Source organism: Anser anser (assembly GCF_964211835.1).
Source record: "Anser anser genome assembly, chromosome: 13".
In the NCBI taxonomy this organism is placed as follows: Eukaryota; Metazoa; Chordata; class Aves; order Anseriformes; family Anatidae; genus Anser; species Anser anser.
In genome coordinates this window covers 20,757,716-20,773,004 of record NC_139734.1, presented here as the reverse complement: position 1 = coordinate 20,773,004, position 15,289 = coordinate 20,757,716, and the positions used below count along the sequence as shown (strand labels likewise).

Below are 15,289 nucleotides of genomic sequence, written 5' to 3'. Positions count from 1 at the left end.
ATACCATTAACCCTAAATGACAGACATTTAAACTGATATTACTAATTAACTGGCTACTGCCTACACCAATAATTCAAGTTTTGCTGAAAGATAGCAACAACACTGTACTCTACTTCAACTTTGCCCTGGTGACATCAAATCATATTACAACTAAATTAACAGTTGTGAAAATTTTTGGCCCGGTAGCCCTCCATCATGCGCAGCCTTTAAATGCCATTTCAGTTTCCATCAAGGCAGGAATCAGCAGTTGTAATTTTTAATACAGCTGTGAAACAATTGGACATATTAAAAGCGGATTTTTTGACAGCATATTCATGATGATTTATGAGTTTGTATATAATTTGATTATTCTATTAATTTTTCTGATTACTGATTCAGCTAATACAGTGAAGGTCACTTACAAAATAAATCTTCATTACATTTCACAGAAAGTAACTGCCTCCAACTAGTTGTTTTCTTTAATTAAACACTAATGTAACAAGAGAGAAAAATAGGCTTCAGGGCTGCTGCATCTGTTGCTACAGGAGGAGTTTACCACTTTGATGTAATGCTCTCCGATATTAATTGAACAAAAATAGAATGCCTCTCCACCTGACATCTTGATTTTCAACACAGATATCAAACACCCTTAACTTACAGACCACCATTAATTCATTCTGAAACTGCACAAAAGAACTGGAAAACCGTATCCCAAAGTATAGTTTCACACACGCAAAAATAGCTCTTACTTCTAGTATATATCCTGTCTTCTGTTTTATAAAGGCATGGAGGGATTAATTGAGAAATAGTTGTGCCAACTGTGTAGACTTCTATATGAAAAAATATTTTCTTAATGATGAATACTGCATGAACAGTTTTGGAGAAAGATCAAAGAAAAACATGTGAAAGGCTGAATTAATAAATTGTCCTCTTTCAATTTATTTATTTGCATACACAGAGCAAGCAGTATCCTGGTTCTTAGGTGAAATTCTGTTTCCTGAAGGTCCCTAGAGAACTTCAGCATTTCCTACAATAATGTTTTATGTTCTAAAAACATTAATAGGTAGAATACAGACAAATCAAATAATTATAGTGACTGTAGTTCAAAAAACAGAATTCATTTTCCCAAAACAGAGTTCCCATAGAAAAAACTTAAGCTTAAGATTTAAAAAAAAAAAAACATGTAAAAAACATGTAAAAACCAGCACCAACGGAATACTGATGACAATCTCTGTCACCTAGAACTGTCCTGGCATTTAGAAAACTATTGGAAAATACATTAAAATAAATTTTTAGGCAAGCAAATGAAGGAAGTGTCAACTACTTAGATCTTTTCCTGGAGACTGTGTTCAGCATTCCTGTAAAGTTTTAAAAATGTCCAGATAGATTTTATAATTATCCTAGTTTATAATTGCAATTAACAAGATGACAGTTTTAAAACCATCAGAAAGTTTCTGCAGGAACCAGAATGCTACAGAGAAATATGTATTCAATAGTGTGAAGAGTTGTAGCATAACATACAGTATTTGACAGTAAAATGGGTAACGATAAAAGCTGGTTTACTTGATTCTGCTTTAGAGCAGAAAACTCAAGGATGTGAGTAACATATCCAATTATCACTTACCCAAAAGTACATCAAAACCTCTATGCACTTTTTCCATAGCTACACAATAGGTATAATTTAAGTTTATCTCACTGCCTGGCAAGGATTAGTGTTTGTAGTTCATGATGTCTGAGTGGTCAAATCTGCACTGAAATGCAACTATTTCAAAAGTTTTAAAATTTGACTTCCTATTGTGTGATGCACAAACCAACATTGTTGCCAAAGCAAGATTCTCTTATAGAATCAAGCTCTCAATTCTGTTTACCCAAACATTCAACTATTTAACTAGCAAGTATCCTAGAAATTAAGTCCAAAGCACTGCAGCAATTTCTCAGAAATTAAAAGGAGAAAAAACGGGAAAAAAAAAGTTCAGTATTTTTTGTGCTTCTGTGATAGCAGTTAACTACAAATGCACCCTGAAGACCAATCTCTATGGCATGTAGAAGCGTGAGACCTGCCTGCCTGTAAGTTCTATCAAGCTTGTAAAAGAAGCCGTTCCTCACACAAAGTCCTTCATCTGCAATTATACAACAGTTCTGCCCTCCAAGAGGAGCTTGTGAGATCAGGACCAGAGGGCACAGACACAAAAATGAGCAACTGCAGAAACCAGTCACTGAGCATTAGGTCATCTATAAAATGCATTTATGTGCTCTCTGCCTCCAGAAAAGACATAAAAATTCTAGATATCTTAATCCGCAATGAAATTCAAAGAGTATTTTACTAATTCAGTAATGTTTTGGAGGTTACCTTTTCTCTGTCTTTTAGTTTAATGAAACTAATGCTAAACTACATTTACATTTACTACAGATTTGCAATAGAGAAAACATTCATGTTGTTTCCACAGCTCTGCTCATAACTCTGTAATGCATGCAGATGTCTGAGTCCATATTCTTTAATATGAGCCATAATCTGCACTTACCCACATAAGCAGAGAGTAATTGGCTTGTTAGGAGACTACTGAGAGATAGTATCAAATAATGTATTAGATACACTTCCTTCATATTATTCTCTTTGTCTTAATTATCAAAGAAAATCAATACCAAAATAGCATCTCCATTAAAGCATTTGTATTTTGCACTTTGTGTTCCAAATAGGTTTGTAAAATGAAGAAAGACTTATCTGAGAGTGGACAACGTGAGTTATTATTTATATATATATATAAAGTTACATTTGCTTTTCCCATACCACAGGGTATATTCCAACCCCCATAATACAAACAATTTCTTGACTGAAAACTTTTCCATGCCTACTTAAGGATCTAAGACCCATACACTCCGTCAGCATTCTTATGGTTCAGAGTATTCCATGTAATACATCCTAATATTGGCTGGAGGTTTTTAGAAGGCATAAACTTTTGAAGACCACTATACTCCTAGTCAGTGGAACAGTAAGGATCAGAAAAGGGTTCATATTTGTAAATAATTTGCAACCAAACGTCTCACTGAGAAGATAAAATCTAAAATGGCAAGGTATTTTCCAAGTCTCATACACTTAGAACACATTTCCCAGCAAAGGTTATTTCCAAATTAGAAGTCTTTTCCTGTCAAATCCCGAGAAATAATGTGGGCAAGGACACAAAAGCATTCTATAGCTTTATTAACGACAATGCTCACTGATCTGTGAATAACCTGAAAAAAATGAAGATTATTGAGTTACTTTACCAATCCATCCATCCATCACTAGAGAACAGGTTTCAGTATGATGGATTATTGCACTTCCCTGATGTTTATTCCAAGAGTTTCTCCTTAGGGGGAAAAACAAACAACTGATCCTACAAACAATCATGCTAAACACACTTGTCCATTTTGCATTCAGCTACCAAGAAACTGAAGAGAAATATATCAAGTTTGCCTTTAAAAGACAAACCGCACAGAAAGTTTTATCATTTCATTGAAATGCATATAAAAACAATTAAGGAGAAAGCAGCACAGCAGCTACTCTTACTAGTTGTCATTTTAATCAAGACCAAATACTACTGGCAAGTTGTCAGTAATTTCAAAACAAATGTTCTGGTCCAAAGTAAGCGAATTATCTTAAGTGATAAGAGATACATAAATATGAAAATGATTTGTTTTAAAATTAAAAACTTCTCTCTCAGATACAGCTTGTATTTTTAAAATCAGCTGTGATTCTTTCATACTTCCATAGAATTGCAGTTTTCCTAAGACTCAAATATGTCACATCTCATTGTCAAAAGAAATAAACATTGTTTGATTTTTTCTTTAAGATGCCACATCATTTAATCAAAATACAGAAAAGTTACGCATATTGCTTACATGTAGAGACTTAATACCTATTTGTAGATTCGAATGTAAAGGATGTTATGCTGAACTTTTTATATATCAATTCTAAATGCACATTACTTTCAGGTTTCTTAAGGTGTAGTCTCGATTCTAGAACACTAAAAGCTTCCTAAAGAATTTAACATGGACATAATTGGAAATATTAAGTACCTGGGACAACCTTCTAAGCTTCAACATTTGTAGCAGTTAATAGCCCAAATATATGGGTAAAAACTGATCGCTCATTTTTGAAATACGTACAGGAACCTTCCAAATCAATCACAGAATCCATCATATCTCAGCCTGGACTCTTAATCTTCTTGTAAATACAGGGATTGAAAGGGATGACCCATCTTAATCAGATATTTCCTCTATCACAAAATTACCACTGCCACTGGCTCTGACACAAAATGACTAATTTCAGCCAGAACCTGTAACAACTACTTAAAGGTTGTATCACCCACCAAATGCATACACAATGTAAAAGTTCAAAGCCTATTTATAGGAAACGCAAGCCGTTAATTGAATACCCATACAAGCCAGTGAATCACTGTAGCTCCTATGGCAAAGCAGCAGCAGACCACCTTTTACCATGACCACATCTGTCAATTCTTGGATGACTTCTAACAAAGAAAAATAAATACAGGATGCGTAACCCCTCCGAGCCTTTACGAGATGACAGATGGTGTACAAACAGACTCTAATTCCCTCTAAAACTTCAACTAGGTAAATAACTGAACTACTGCTTAGACAGTATTTCCATTTGGATGCTTGTATTTGCAAGTGTCCAGAAAAAAAGAATCTGAAAACAAATTGAAGAGAAATTAGACACCGACTTGCCCAGAATTTGGAGTGTTCACAAAGCAAGCCCTGATAAAAATAACAGAAGGGAGGTCACAGCCTGCAACTGACTTCTCAGCTAGCATTCACCCTATTCAAACAGCACTGGCCATGGATCAAGAGAATCACCACTGAAAACTTCCAGGAAAACTTCTTCTCAAACAACAACTGAAAATAAGATGCATATTTCACTGACAAGAAAAACAGAAGTCAACTATTTACAATATTTCTAAAGCAGCGCTTCCAAACACTCCTCAAAACCGTTAAAAATAAAATAAAATGCTTGCTTCTGAAAAACAGAAAAGTAGATAACCTAGTATTTGGCAAACTAACAAACAAAAATCTACAGTAAACTAAGCTGTCTTATTTCACCCCTAGTTACAAGGGAAAAATTGTAAGTTGACAATTCTAAGATTTACCTCCTGTATCAGGAAATACTTGGGGCATTTCCTAATGTTTTCTAAAAGCAGGAAAAAAAATACTAAAATTACTTTAAACAATCCAAATGTTGCATGAGTGAGGCTTTAGAGCTTACAATGATGCCTAACTCTAATTTTTCTTCAGAGACATTTTTCAGGAAAATGAAAGTTGTATTGCAGATTTGCAACAAACACGTTAGCAGTGAACTGCACAACACACTGATTTCTATAGCTGCCTTTCCTGTATTTCAGTGAAGCTTTGGTGTCCTATGCTTACTGTACCAAATGAAAAGGTTTTTCCCCAAGAATAAGATGTTGTTTTATTTATTTTTACTAAGCATAACACTATTACCTCATTAGAAAAGAAAGAAGCTAAGTGTTTCACATCCGTAAGTTTGAACCAAAGGATGCTGCTCATATACAGGCTAAAAAAAGTTCTGCTGCTTATCAGCTTAGAATAACACGAGGCTTCCAACGACCTTCCTTGTACCACGAATCCAATTTATGGAGACAGAAATCTCACATCTGTACCTCGACATATTGGGAGGTACATTACAGTGATATAAAAGTTTAATTTTCTCTCCTAAACCATACCTGTTTAAACCAATAAAGAACTAACACCGCTTTTCCTCACTCAAGTGTCATCAGTAGTTATAAAATGTTGTACTGTTTATGCAGAATTCATTTGGAATGCAAGGATGTGACTTACAAATGTCTTTGACTCATTCACATAAATATGCATGTATGCCATTTATAACAGTAGCCTTGATGAGAACACACAGTGTAACTGGCTGCAAGAAACGCTTAAGAGGTTTACATTAAAACAGAATATAGAACGGTGGTTAGAAATCACAGAACAGGTGACACCTTACTCTGATAACCTGGTGATAAAAACTGTAGGGTATGATGTATAGGTTGTTGCATTACCACTTTACTATACAGTCTGAACAGGATTCCTCAGTTGTATCAAGACATAATGCCCAAGGCAGACCAGATAAAGTAATTGCAATTAATCTACAAAAATTGTGCCTGCCTCTTAAACTGTTTGTTCGTTTACAGAAAAGACACTTTAAACTTCTCTATTTTTTACTGGAATGTTATGTAATACTTTTTTTTTTTAAAAAAAAAAAACATAATTACTTCTTGTTTTGACAGAGTGGTTTGCTTCAACAATTTAAACACTCTCCTTATCATACTCATAAGACTTAGTATTCAACAAAACCAACCAACTAAAACAAACCTAAAATGCACTAAGCAATGGGTATAACTAGGAAGTTCAATTCATATTCCTGTGATCACGGAAGCCTTCTGGTAAGAAAATTTTTAGAATTTCTTATTTTTTTTTTAATTTATTCTTTAATTTATTTTTTAATTTATTTTTTTTAAAATTTAAAAAATTCTAGACACCGTTATTGCTAACTGTTGAAATATATTGCTGTTATAGACAAGAAAATTGACAGTGCTGGCTATCAAACAAAATGAAGCCAAAGAGCTTTCCAGAATGCAAGAAAAACTATTTTGAAAAGAATCTACCTAGGAAGAAATGTAACTGAAATTCTAAAATTGTAGTTACTAATTTTAATTATTTTTTCAGGTATATGAAGGTCTAGTGAGACAGACTGCAAAACCTGTGCTTCTGTAGTATCTCTGATTATCTTTTGATTTATCAATCTGTTGGTCAGGTACTGGTATCTAGTGATGCATGAAGTCCTAAAAAACAGAAAAACATCCATAATGTCCATAAACACTAGTTCTGTTGCATGGCTATGTTCAGAGTCCTTACATGAGGAAAAAAATAAAAAATCTTTTTCACAAAATCTGAGTGCTTAATTACATAATCCCACTTAAAAAAAAAACGCTATACAAATACAGTTTAAATTACAGATGAAAGTCTCTTGAAAGAAGCTACCACATAACATTTCTATTCATTACAGTACAGAAGAATCCCTAATTACTCAGTGAACTAAAGGAACCATTAGCTAATTATATAGATAAATACTGAAACATCATATTGGACAGTTCTGCATGGCCTTCACTAGTTGCCGAGGCCAAGTAAAACCTTCCAAGATATGGCCAGCTGCTGGTGCCAACCACCTACTTTGCAGACACCCTCCATGAAGTACAGTAATTATTCCAGAATACTTCTATCAACATAGAAATGCATCCATCCTATATACTGCAACATAGGCTCAAACCACTGAGGCCATTCTTCTAGCAGTACCTTAAGTACTGTTATAAAGCAAAACACAATCTATCATGCAGACAAGTCAGGAAGATAACGTCCAACGGCATGCTATAAAACAGAATTTCTTAATTGCAGCACACATAGAAAAAGCAGAATTTGTCCATCAAAGAACAAAGTAGGGACTTTGCACTGATATTTAACTGAATGATATATGAATGCATCACTCACAGACAACAAAACAGCCTCACAGTGCAATACCAGTTTTTAAATAGAGCTAATGTTTACTTCAGACCTACAGGTTACTACATTAAAAACCCACATAGAGCAGATGGAAAGGCTGCTTGCCAGCAAATGAAAAGAAAAAAAAAAAAAGAAAGCCTTTTAAAAGCCAGCTGAACTGTTGGAAACAACGGAAAATTAGAACTACCCACTCTCTGCACATGTATTCTCGATGGCCCCCCAGAGCACCAGTCAACAACTCCCCTACAAGACCTATGACCCCCGCACACCTCTGGAGTCACACTGAAGAATACACATCATGCCCACAGTTCAAGTGAAGGGGCTGAAGTGGATGTTGTAGTAGAGAACATATGGCTGCTGTTTAAGATGTTGGAATGTAAAACTGCAGTATGGCGCAGTACGGCTCAGATGGCTCAGGGCTTTAGGATGTCTTATATGCTGTTCAAGTCACAGATGGAAGCTTGTGGTCTATAGGCACAGATCTATAAAATGATGCCAAGAGTAAGTGTATGATTTCACATCAGTTGACCTGAGTGGTTAAGTCTGTGATACAACAAGGGTGTCAGCATTGCATAGTTTTTTGCTTAGTAATAAACCGGACACATGGCACTACTTTGCTTCTTTCAGAAAAATCCAGTTCACTATTAAATACAAACCTATGAAAGGACAAAACACTTTCTAACATTAAATGCACTCTCAGCAGGAACTAGCAACACAAACTGGTAACATACCTCCCCTTTTAACTTCAGGAAGACTGAAAGACACATTTTCTCAACCTACCAATACGCACAGTCATCCTTTTGGACAGACACTGCTCCAAGTCTCCTCTGCCAGTTTTAAAAAGGGATAGCAATGTTTTAAATTATCCCATCCACTTCCTAGCACTTATTACCAAATGCAGCCATCACAACCACCACCCATTGCTACTTCTATTTGTAACAGAATGAAAATTGTTCCAAAGTATTAACATAGCATAAATTACAACACTTCTGCTTTTCTGAATGAAACTCTTCAAAATCTCGTTTCCTGGTCTCATCAGCTTGGTGCTCCACCATCCTATAAAAGATTTCTTTTTCTCCTAAAATGTGCACCTTTTTTTGAGAATTTTGTAGCCAATGAAAATATAAGGCAAATAAATAAAGCAAATAAAACCAACAAGAAATTGCTACTAGAATGATTTCTATTGAATGACCTCCATCAGCATTAGGTTACTGAGTACTTCCTGTTTTGAAGAAACGTACTAAAAACAGTAGGGCCTACCTGCAAAAGCACTGTGGAATCTCGCCTTGACCATATAGAGGAAACAAAAATGGTGTATTGCCATAGCGGCCAAGGCACTGAAGAAATTTTCTTGTTGCCTGAAGGCCTTCAAGAGTGCTGCAATCAGTCTCCGAAACCATTGCAATAGAATGAAGAATGAAGTGCTGCAAGCTAGGTGTTAACTTTCGTGTTCTTAAGAACTGAGCAAACGTACTGTTCTTGTAGTCTGAGAAAAAAAGTAAAATCAAGTAAAGGATATAGCATGCCACCTGCATTTTCTCATGTACTTCAACTTAAAGAAAAAACTTTTTTATTTAAATACACAAAGATAAATCTCAAAAGCAAACGTGTTTTTCAACAAACATTGCTCAAAATGGATTATCAAAATTAATGGAATTTTAATTACTTCCATAAATGTAGTTTTCTCAGAAGACAGAAATACCACTCCATTCAAATATTTCAGAATAACACAAACCAACTGCGTGAGACTCAAACCTTCTAGACAGCAACATCTAAATACGGCTTCCTCTGTTTATTACGTTACAATGATCTAAATCCAATTCTAATTTTTGAGATATACGAGAAGCTATGGACAAAACCCCACTGGTTTCCAAGAGCCTGAGGATGTTAAATTACTCAGATCTCCTGCAGTACACCCATTCAAGAAGAGTAGTGCTGAATCTATGCTGAGGTAGATATTATAGTGTACAGAGAAGTCATTCACATTTTTTTTTAATGAGAAAGGGCAATGTTTATTTCAAATATTTGAAATTGCCAATTTGCTCACAACAAACAAGTATAGATGACACACACAGCAGCCAGGGATGAGGAAGCACGTTTCCCCTTCAAATTAATACTATTGCTGACACATTTTTAAATTCAAAGAAATGCAGGTCCTTCAGGGAATATATAATACAAACATTGCATGTTACTTATACATCTCTGAAAACCTTCAGTAACTTTAATAAAACTTGATTTTTTTTTCAGTAAAAGACTCGCATTTAGGCAATAGCATTCTTCAATACCATTCAGAGTTCTGTTCTTAAGCTCTTTTCAATTATGTGAAAATTAACATGAGTCAGAAGCACTTCCATCAATGCTGTGCCTAGTGTTTATTATCAGGCCATGTATTGTGTTTAAGATTCAACCAGTTTTATTATAAATGTATTTTACTACCTATTGTACAGCAATGCAAAGCATAAAATGACAAGTTTTTTTTAACTTTCTAAAAAAGTTCTCAAGTTTTTTATCATATTAATCTTCTTACATAACTCCAAATTATATCAAAAAAAGCTTTAAAAATATTATTTAACTATCATGAACTCTTCCTATTAAAAGCGTGCCTTTCAACGTATGTAATGATCTCAGCAGGAGCAATTTTAAAATTCTGAAGTCTTTACATTAGACTAACCTGACTCAAAATACTCCAAGTTACTTCTCAGGTTACTTTAAAGTGTAGGAACAAAATGTGTTTAACTATCTCTGGAAGTAAAATAAATTTAATGTCATTTAGGTACATGAGGTTGAAGAGGAAAATTGACTAATGGAAGTAAGGTGATAGACACCCACTCTCTGCTTTGGATGAGGCTTAAATAGAAGAATTCAAATTGAATTGGTCTGGAATTTAACATTGATGGTCTGGAAAAGGTCAGAGTATACTCTGAAAATGAATCCATAAAAATAAACAAAGTGAAAATACAGGAGAGCTATCAATATCGTGCACAACCGAGTGAACTCAGAAGACAAGGGTGTTACAGCGTTGAGTGAAACCCTACCTTGAAATTCATCAGGGTGTTGTTCATAGTCCAAACAAAATGTCAAAAACTTCATCAGCATTCGCTTTTCCACCATAGTGAGCTGTCTGCTGTTGAAGACATCTGCTCTAGAACAGGGTACCTGGAAAACATTTTTTTTTTTTATAATTTCAGATATTGTCCATATTCTGGGTATGAAAAGCATGAAACAACACTGTAGCTAATTACCTTACAGATATTTTAAAGTCCTATCTTCTATTATAGTTATTTTTTTATATATTTATTTCCATTTTCTATTGTAACAACAAGAAAAGTTATCCGTTTTCCATAAAGATATTCTAAAATCTTTTTCCTCCTCTTTTCCTTTTAATTTCTCTTCAATTTCACTTGCATCTCCTCTTACTGCAGTTTTAATGAAAACAGCTTCCATTAATGAACTATGCCATATATCTCCTGTTGCCATTATCAGACCAATGATTTCTCTCCTCAGTAACAGAGAGACAAATCAAGTCTATGCCAGGTATTTGAAAATCTACTACCTGTGAATCTTTAAGAATTAACTGCTGAGTCAGACCATGGTTTAAGTATTTGATTAGACAACGATTCATGAGAATACTTTACTGAACAGCACATTTAAATTATTTTTTTTTAGTATTTAGATATAACATTTACAAACCCTTCTCATTCCAGGAATGAAATAAATATCAGACGATTTTTAATTAGTAGCTTGTTACGAAACTCTCATGAAAACAATTTCAAGCTTTTTGACTTTAAAAAGATGAGATTAAACACACACAGTATATTATTCTACGATACCTGTTCTACTTTTCCTTCTCGAAAAGCAAGAATTCTTGTAGCATTTTTAAACTCTGCATATCTGCTAACGTTCGACTTAATCAGAAGGTCAATTAACAGACCTCGGGAGTAAAGCAGCTGCACAATGAACAAAAAAAATATGGTGAGTAAAGAGAAAATGCTTACATCAAAAGAAAATAGTGACATCAGCAGTACTCATTTGTAAGATATTTTCTGTAACTCTTCATAAGTACACACAGTAAAGTGAAATCTCAATAAAAGCATATAAAGATGTAATAGGTGCAAAAAAATATTAAATAAATTGAAGTGATCACACAAAGGCAGGCAGGAAAGCAGTCCATAGGAGAGAAGGGGAGAAGGTTTCAGCTTACTGCTCATTCGGTTTTAAGTCTGGGGATCGTAGCTTAAGAGAATCATCTTGGATGATTTTCTGAATTGTACACTATATATCCTTGATCACTGTACTTTACAACCATCACTTCCAAGTATCAGTAATGCACGTGGCCCTGCCTAAGTAAATCATCCCTGTCTGTTCCTTAAATTACCTGAAACAATCATGTTGCATTTTCTAAATGCAAATTACTCAAACCCTCAGTTAAGGTTTAATTTTATTCTATTGCTTCATAATATGTCTACCTTTACTTTCTATAAACTACAAATATATTATGAAAATACTGAAAGGGCAGAAGTGTAACTATTAACAGAAGACATATGTCTGAATTTAAAAGCACTCTCAACCCATTGGAGATTAGTTTAAACACACTGCAAGTCTTGTGGCCCTGAATAACTGATCACACAGATCTGCAAGATCACACAGGAATTTAAGATCAAGTTTTACAGGAACACTCCCTGGGACACTAGCAGAAGGTCTGTGTCCAAGTGCCAGAGAGAGACCAATGCAAATTTTGCCAGAGAGCCGGGGGGGTGGGAAGAACTATTTTTCATTTTTAAAATATCAAACACCCCCATTTAGATTGATTTTCCTTTTTTTATTTTTTTAATGGTAGCATTTAAAAAGAGCAGCTTTGTAGATACTACCTAAATGCTGAATTTCAGGAAATAGCTGCTTTTATGGATAGTTTTCTGACCTATGCTTTATAGTCTCCTTGGTCATAAACAAACATTGAAGAGCAACATATGAAATTGCTTCTCTTTGTTATCATAGTATACTAATACTTGTTTACTTCTCCAGAGAATGTATTTTTTGCTTCAAATGTACTGTATCAGACCTCTTAAAAAAGTTGTGGTTTGTTTGTTTGTTTTAATTTCATCACATCAAGCAAAGCAAATGTACTGTCAGTAACCTCCTACCTTGGAAACTAAATCAATATTAAACCTTCTGCCTTCCCTAACAATTTGGGAATACATAATTTTCTTTGGTTCTTGGGCAGAAACTTCTGATGGCGCAGCTTCAGCTTTTCCCAAATCCGGAGCGGACTCGCCTGAAGACATACTGTGAGAACTTTCATTCTCACAGTTTACTTCTGTATCATTCCCTTCCGCTGTACTTGCTGGATCCACACTTGCAGCCTTTTCTGGTTCGCAGCTCTCAGCCCTTGCTACGGCACTCTCCAGTGGTGGGCACTCTTTGTCTGGGTCCTGAGCAACCCCCTCAGCTTCAGAGGCTCCAAATACAGGCAGCTTTGGCAACGCACCGGCTTCTTCAACATCTTTGGCTGAATCCTGACTGATTAAAAACACACGGGGAAAAAGGAGGGGGAAAAAAAAGTCTTTAAGAGTCTTTAAATCTTGTTTAAAGTTTTGAGTCTGTGCCAGGAATGGAAAGCTCAAGCCCTTCTTAAAAAGCATTAGTTGCTTTATCCTGGCCAAATGGGGTGTATCACACCCACTAAAGAATTCTGTTTCTTTGACTGAAAATCATTCAAGAGGAGTACTTTTACTGGGGAAAAACGCAAGAAAACACTTTTGTGTTCTTATTTAGCGAACTCAAAAGATTGAACGAGCTTAACATGAAAATCAAAAGCTCCACTGGTGATACACAGTACACATCTACATGAACAAAATAAATATATTTTTAAAAACAGAGTAATGCAACCTAAGTTCTTCCTAAGGATAAAAACCCTCTAAAATCAAAATGCAAAAAAGGCATTAAAGTCATTAAGCTTGGATACGTTAAAAATGAAACTCGCAGAAGAAAATACAAGTGCTTTATATAACTAAGACTACTTTCCATCTATTATTATAACAAGTCCTTAAGAGCAGCACGGAATTTTGAACTGAAGTTTACATTGAAATTTTGATTACTTTTTTCTGTTCTTATCTTGCATTCAGTGTAGCTGCTCAAATAACGGCCATATAGAACAAAGTTCCCTCACATGGCTATGTTATTATTTTGCATGTTACAAATTTGTTCATTGTTCTGATGAATTTGTAATATGTGTATGATGCAGGCAGGCAGTTAAAAGGAGGGAAATGACCACACAAGTGCTATCTAGTCCATTTCCTTTTCACAACACAATTCTTTAAAATTCCTCTTACAAAGCAGACCCGCACTTTTAATCATATCTACTCGTTTTATCTTGAACTTCAATGACATCTACCTTAGAAACTGGTACTTTTGAACTTAGAAGTTTAGTTTATACTACCAGCTGAGATGAATCAAATCAATGTCATTGTAAGTGAAAGGAGTTCAGCAATAATTTTACACTATCTTTTTATCTTTATACCACAAGCCATTAATGCACTGAATAAACAATTTAATCTTGGCTGAAAACTAATGAACTACGATTTTAAAGGTGACCTGCAAACGTACAGTACAAAATTTCAGTTACTATCAGGATGGTTAAAATTCACCAAACACCAAGGAATTATTCAGTACACATAAAAATGCTCCTTCACGTATCTGTAGACTTAGAGATGGAAGGAAGAGGCACAATTTCTGTTCAAGTCAAAAATAAAAATGGGAAGACAAATCCTCTCCTTTAGAAGTTCTTCCTTGCTTATCTCCTTTTGAACTCAGGAAGCTTGTATGGGCTGATGAAAGTAAGAGTCTGGTGCATCTCAGCTTGTGCACAGCCACCAGGAAGTACGTATCTGTGAATGGGGTAAAATATTGCCCTGGGAAATACAGGAATGGATACAAGGAAGCACTAATGAAAGAAGTTTGTTTCTGTACATTGATTTTTTGTCTCCTTGCTTTATACTGCAAGCATTACATAACTATAAAATATAAAAGACAAAGTACTTTGTCAAGTGTTTTTAAAAAGTAATCTCTATTAGAACTATAAATGAAGGTCAATTCAATTTTGGGGTTCTGTTTGGTTTTATTTACTTAATGTACTTATTTTTAAGAATTTTGGAATATGGTGTTAATAAAGATGTGTTAATGCAATAAGGAAGGATAGTATTTTTTATTCAACCCATCCTACAGTTTTCTATAACACAAAAATTCAGAGAAAATTCTATCTTCTCCCAAGTTCAATGTAACAGCACGTTTAAAATGTGACTAAACTGCATTGTTATTAAAAAAAAATCAAATTTGGATTCACAATATGTTGTCTTTTTAGTATTACTGAAAAGCAGTTTAACAAATGTTGTATTTACATATTTTAACTCTATTCAATTCCATCTTAATGAATACGTACATTTGTATGATTTGCATCTCTACGCATTTCATAATGAACGAGTAAAACCTGTATATAATCTAAATTCATGACATTCTTCCTATAGGAAGAAATAGCCCTGAATAATGTAAAAACTGTCTATAAAAATCACTCAAATTGAACTTTTGTACCAACAATTATTCTCCTAATTCAGAAAAAAATAATACATCTGCAGACAAATTGTTGTGTAAATTTAGAATATTATCTTCTACCATTCATCAATTAATGGTACTAACAAAGGAATATCTTAAAATGAATGTGTCTTATTAATGCCTTGTAACAGCAACC

At 34.5% G+C, this 15,289-nt stretch overlaps 1 protein-coding gene across 1 annotated transcript in view; it reads right to left on the bottom strand.

Annotated features, from left to right (window-relative positions):
* The window catches only part of CHM (CHM Rab escort protein), a 62,924-nt gene that overhangs the window by 25,079 nt on the left and 22,556 nt on the right, over positions 1 to 15,289 (bottom strand). Inside the window, exons 5-8 of the mRNA XM_083797658.1 lie at positions 12,690 to 13,065; positions 11,379 to 11,495; positions 10,584 to 10,704; positions 8,809 to 9,034 (exon numbers count right to left, since the gene is read on the bottom strand). Coding sequence (XP_083653784.1) covers positions 8,809 to 9,034; positions 10,584 to 10,704; positions 11,379 to 11,495; positions 12,690 to 13,065 — 840 coding nt within the window. The remainder of the gene's footprint in view (positions 1 to 8,808; positions 9,035 to 10,583; positions 10,705 to 11,378; positions 11,496 to 12,689; positions 13,066 to 15,289) is intronic.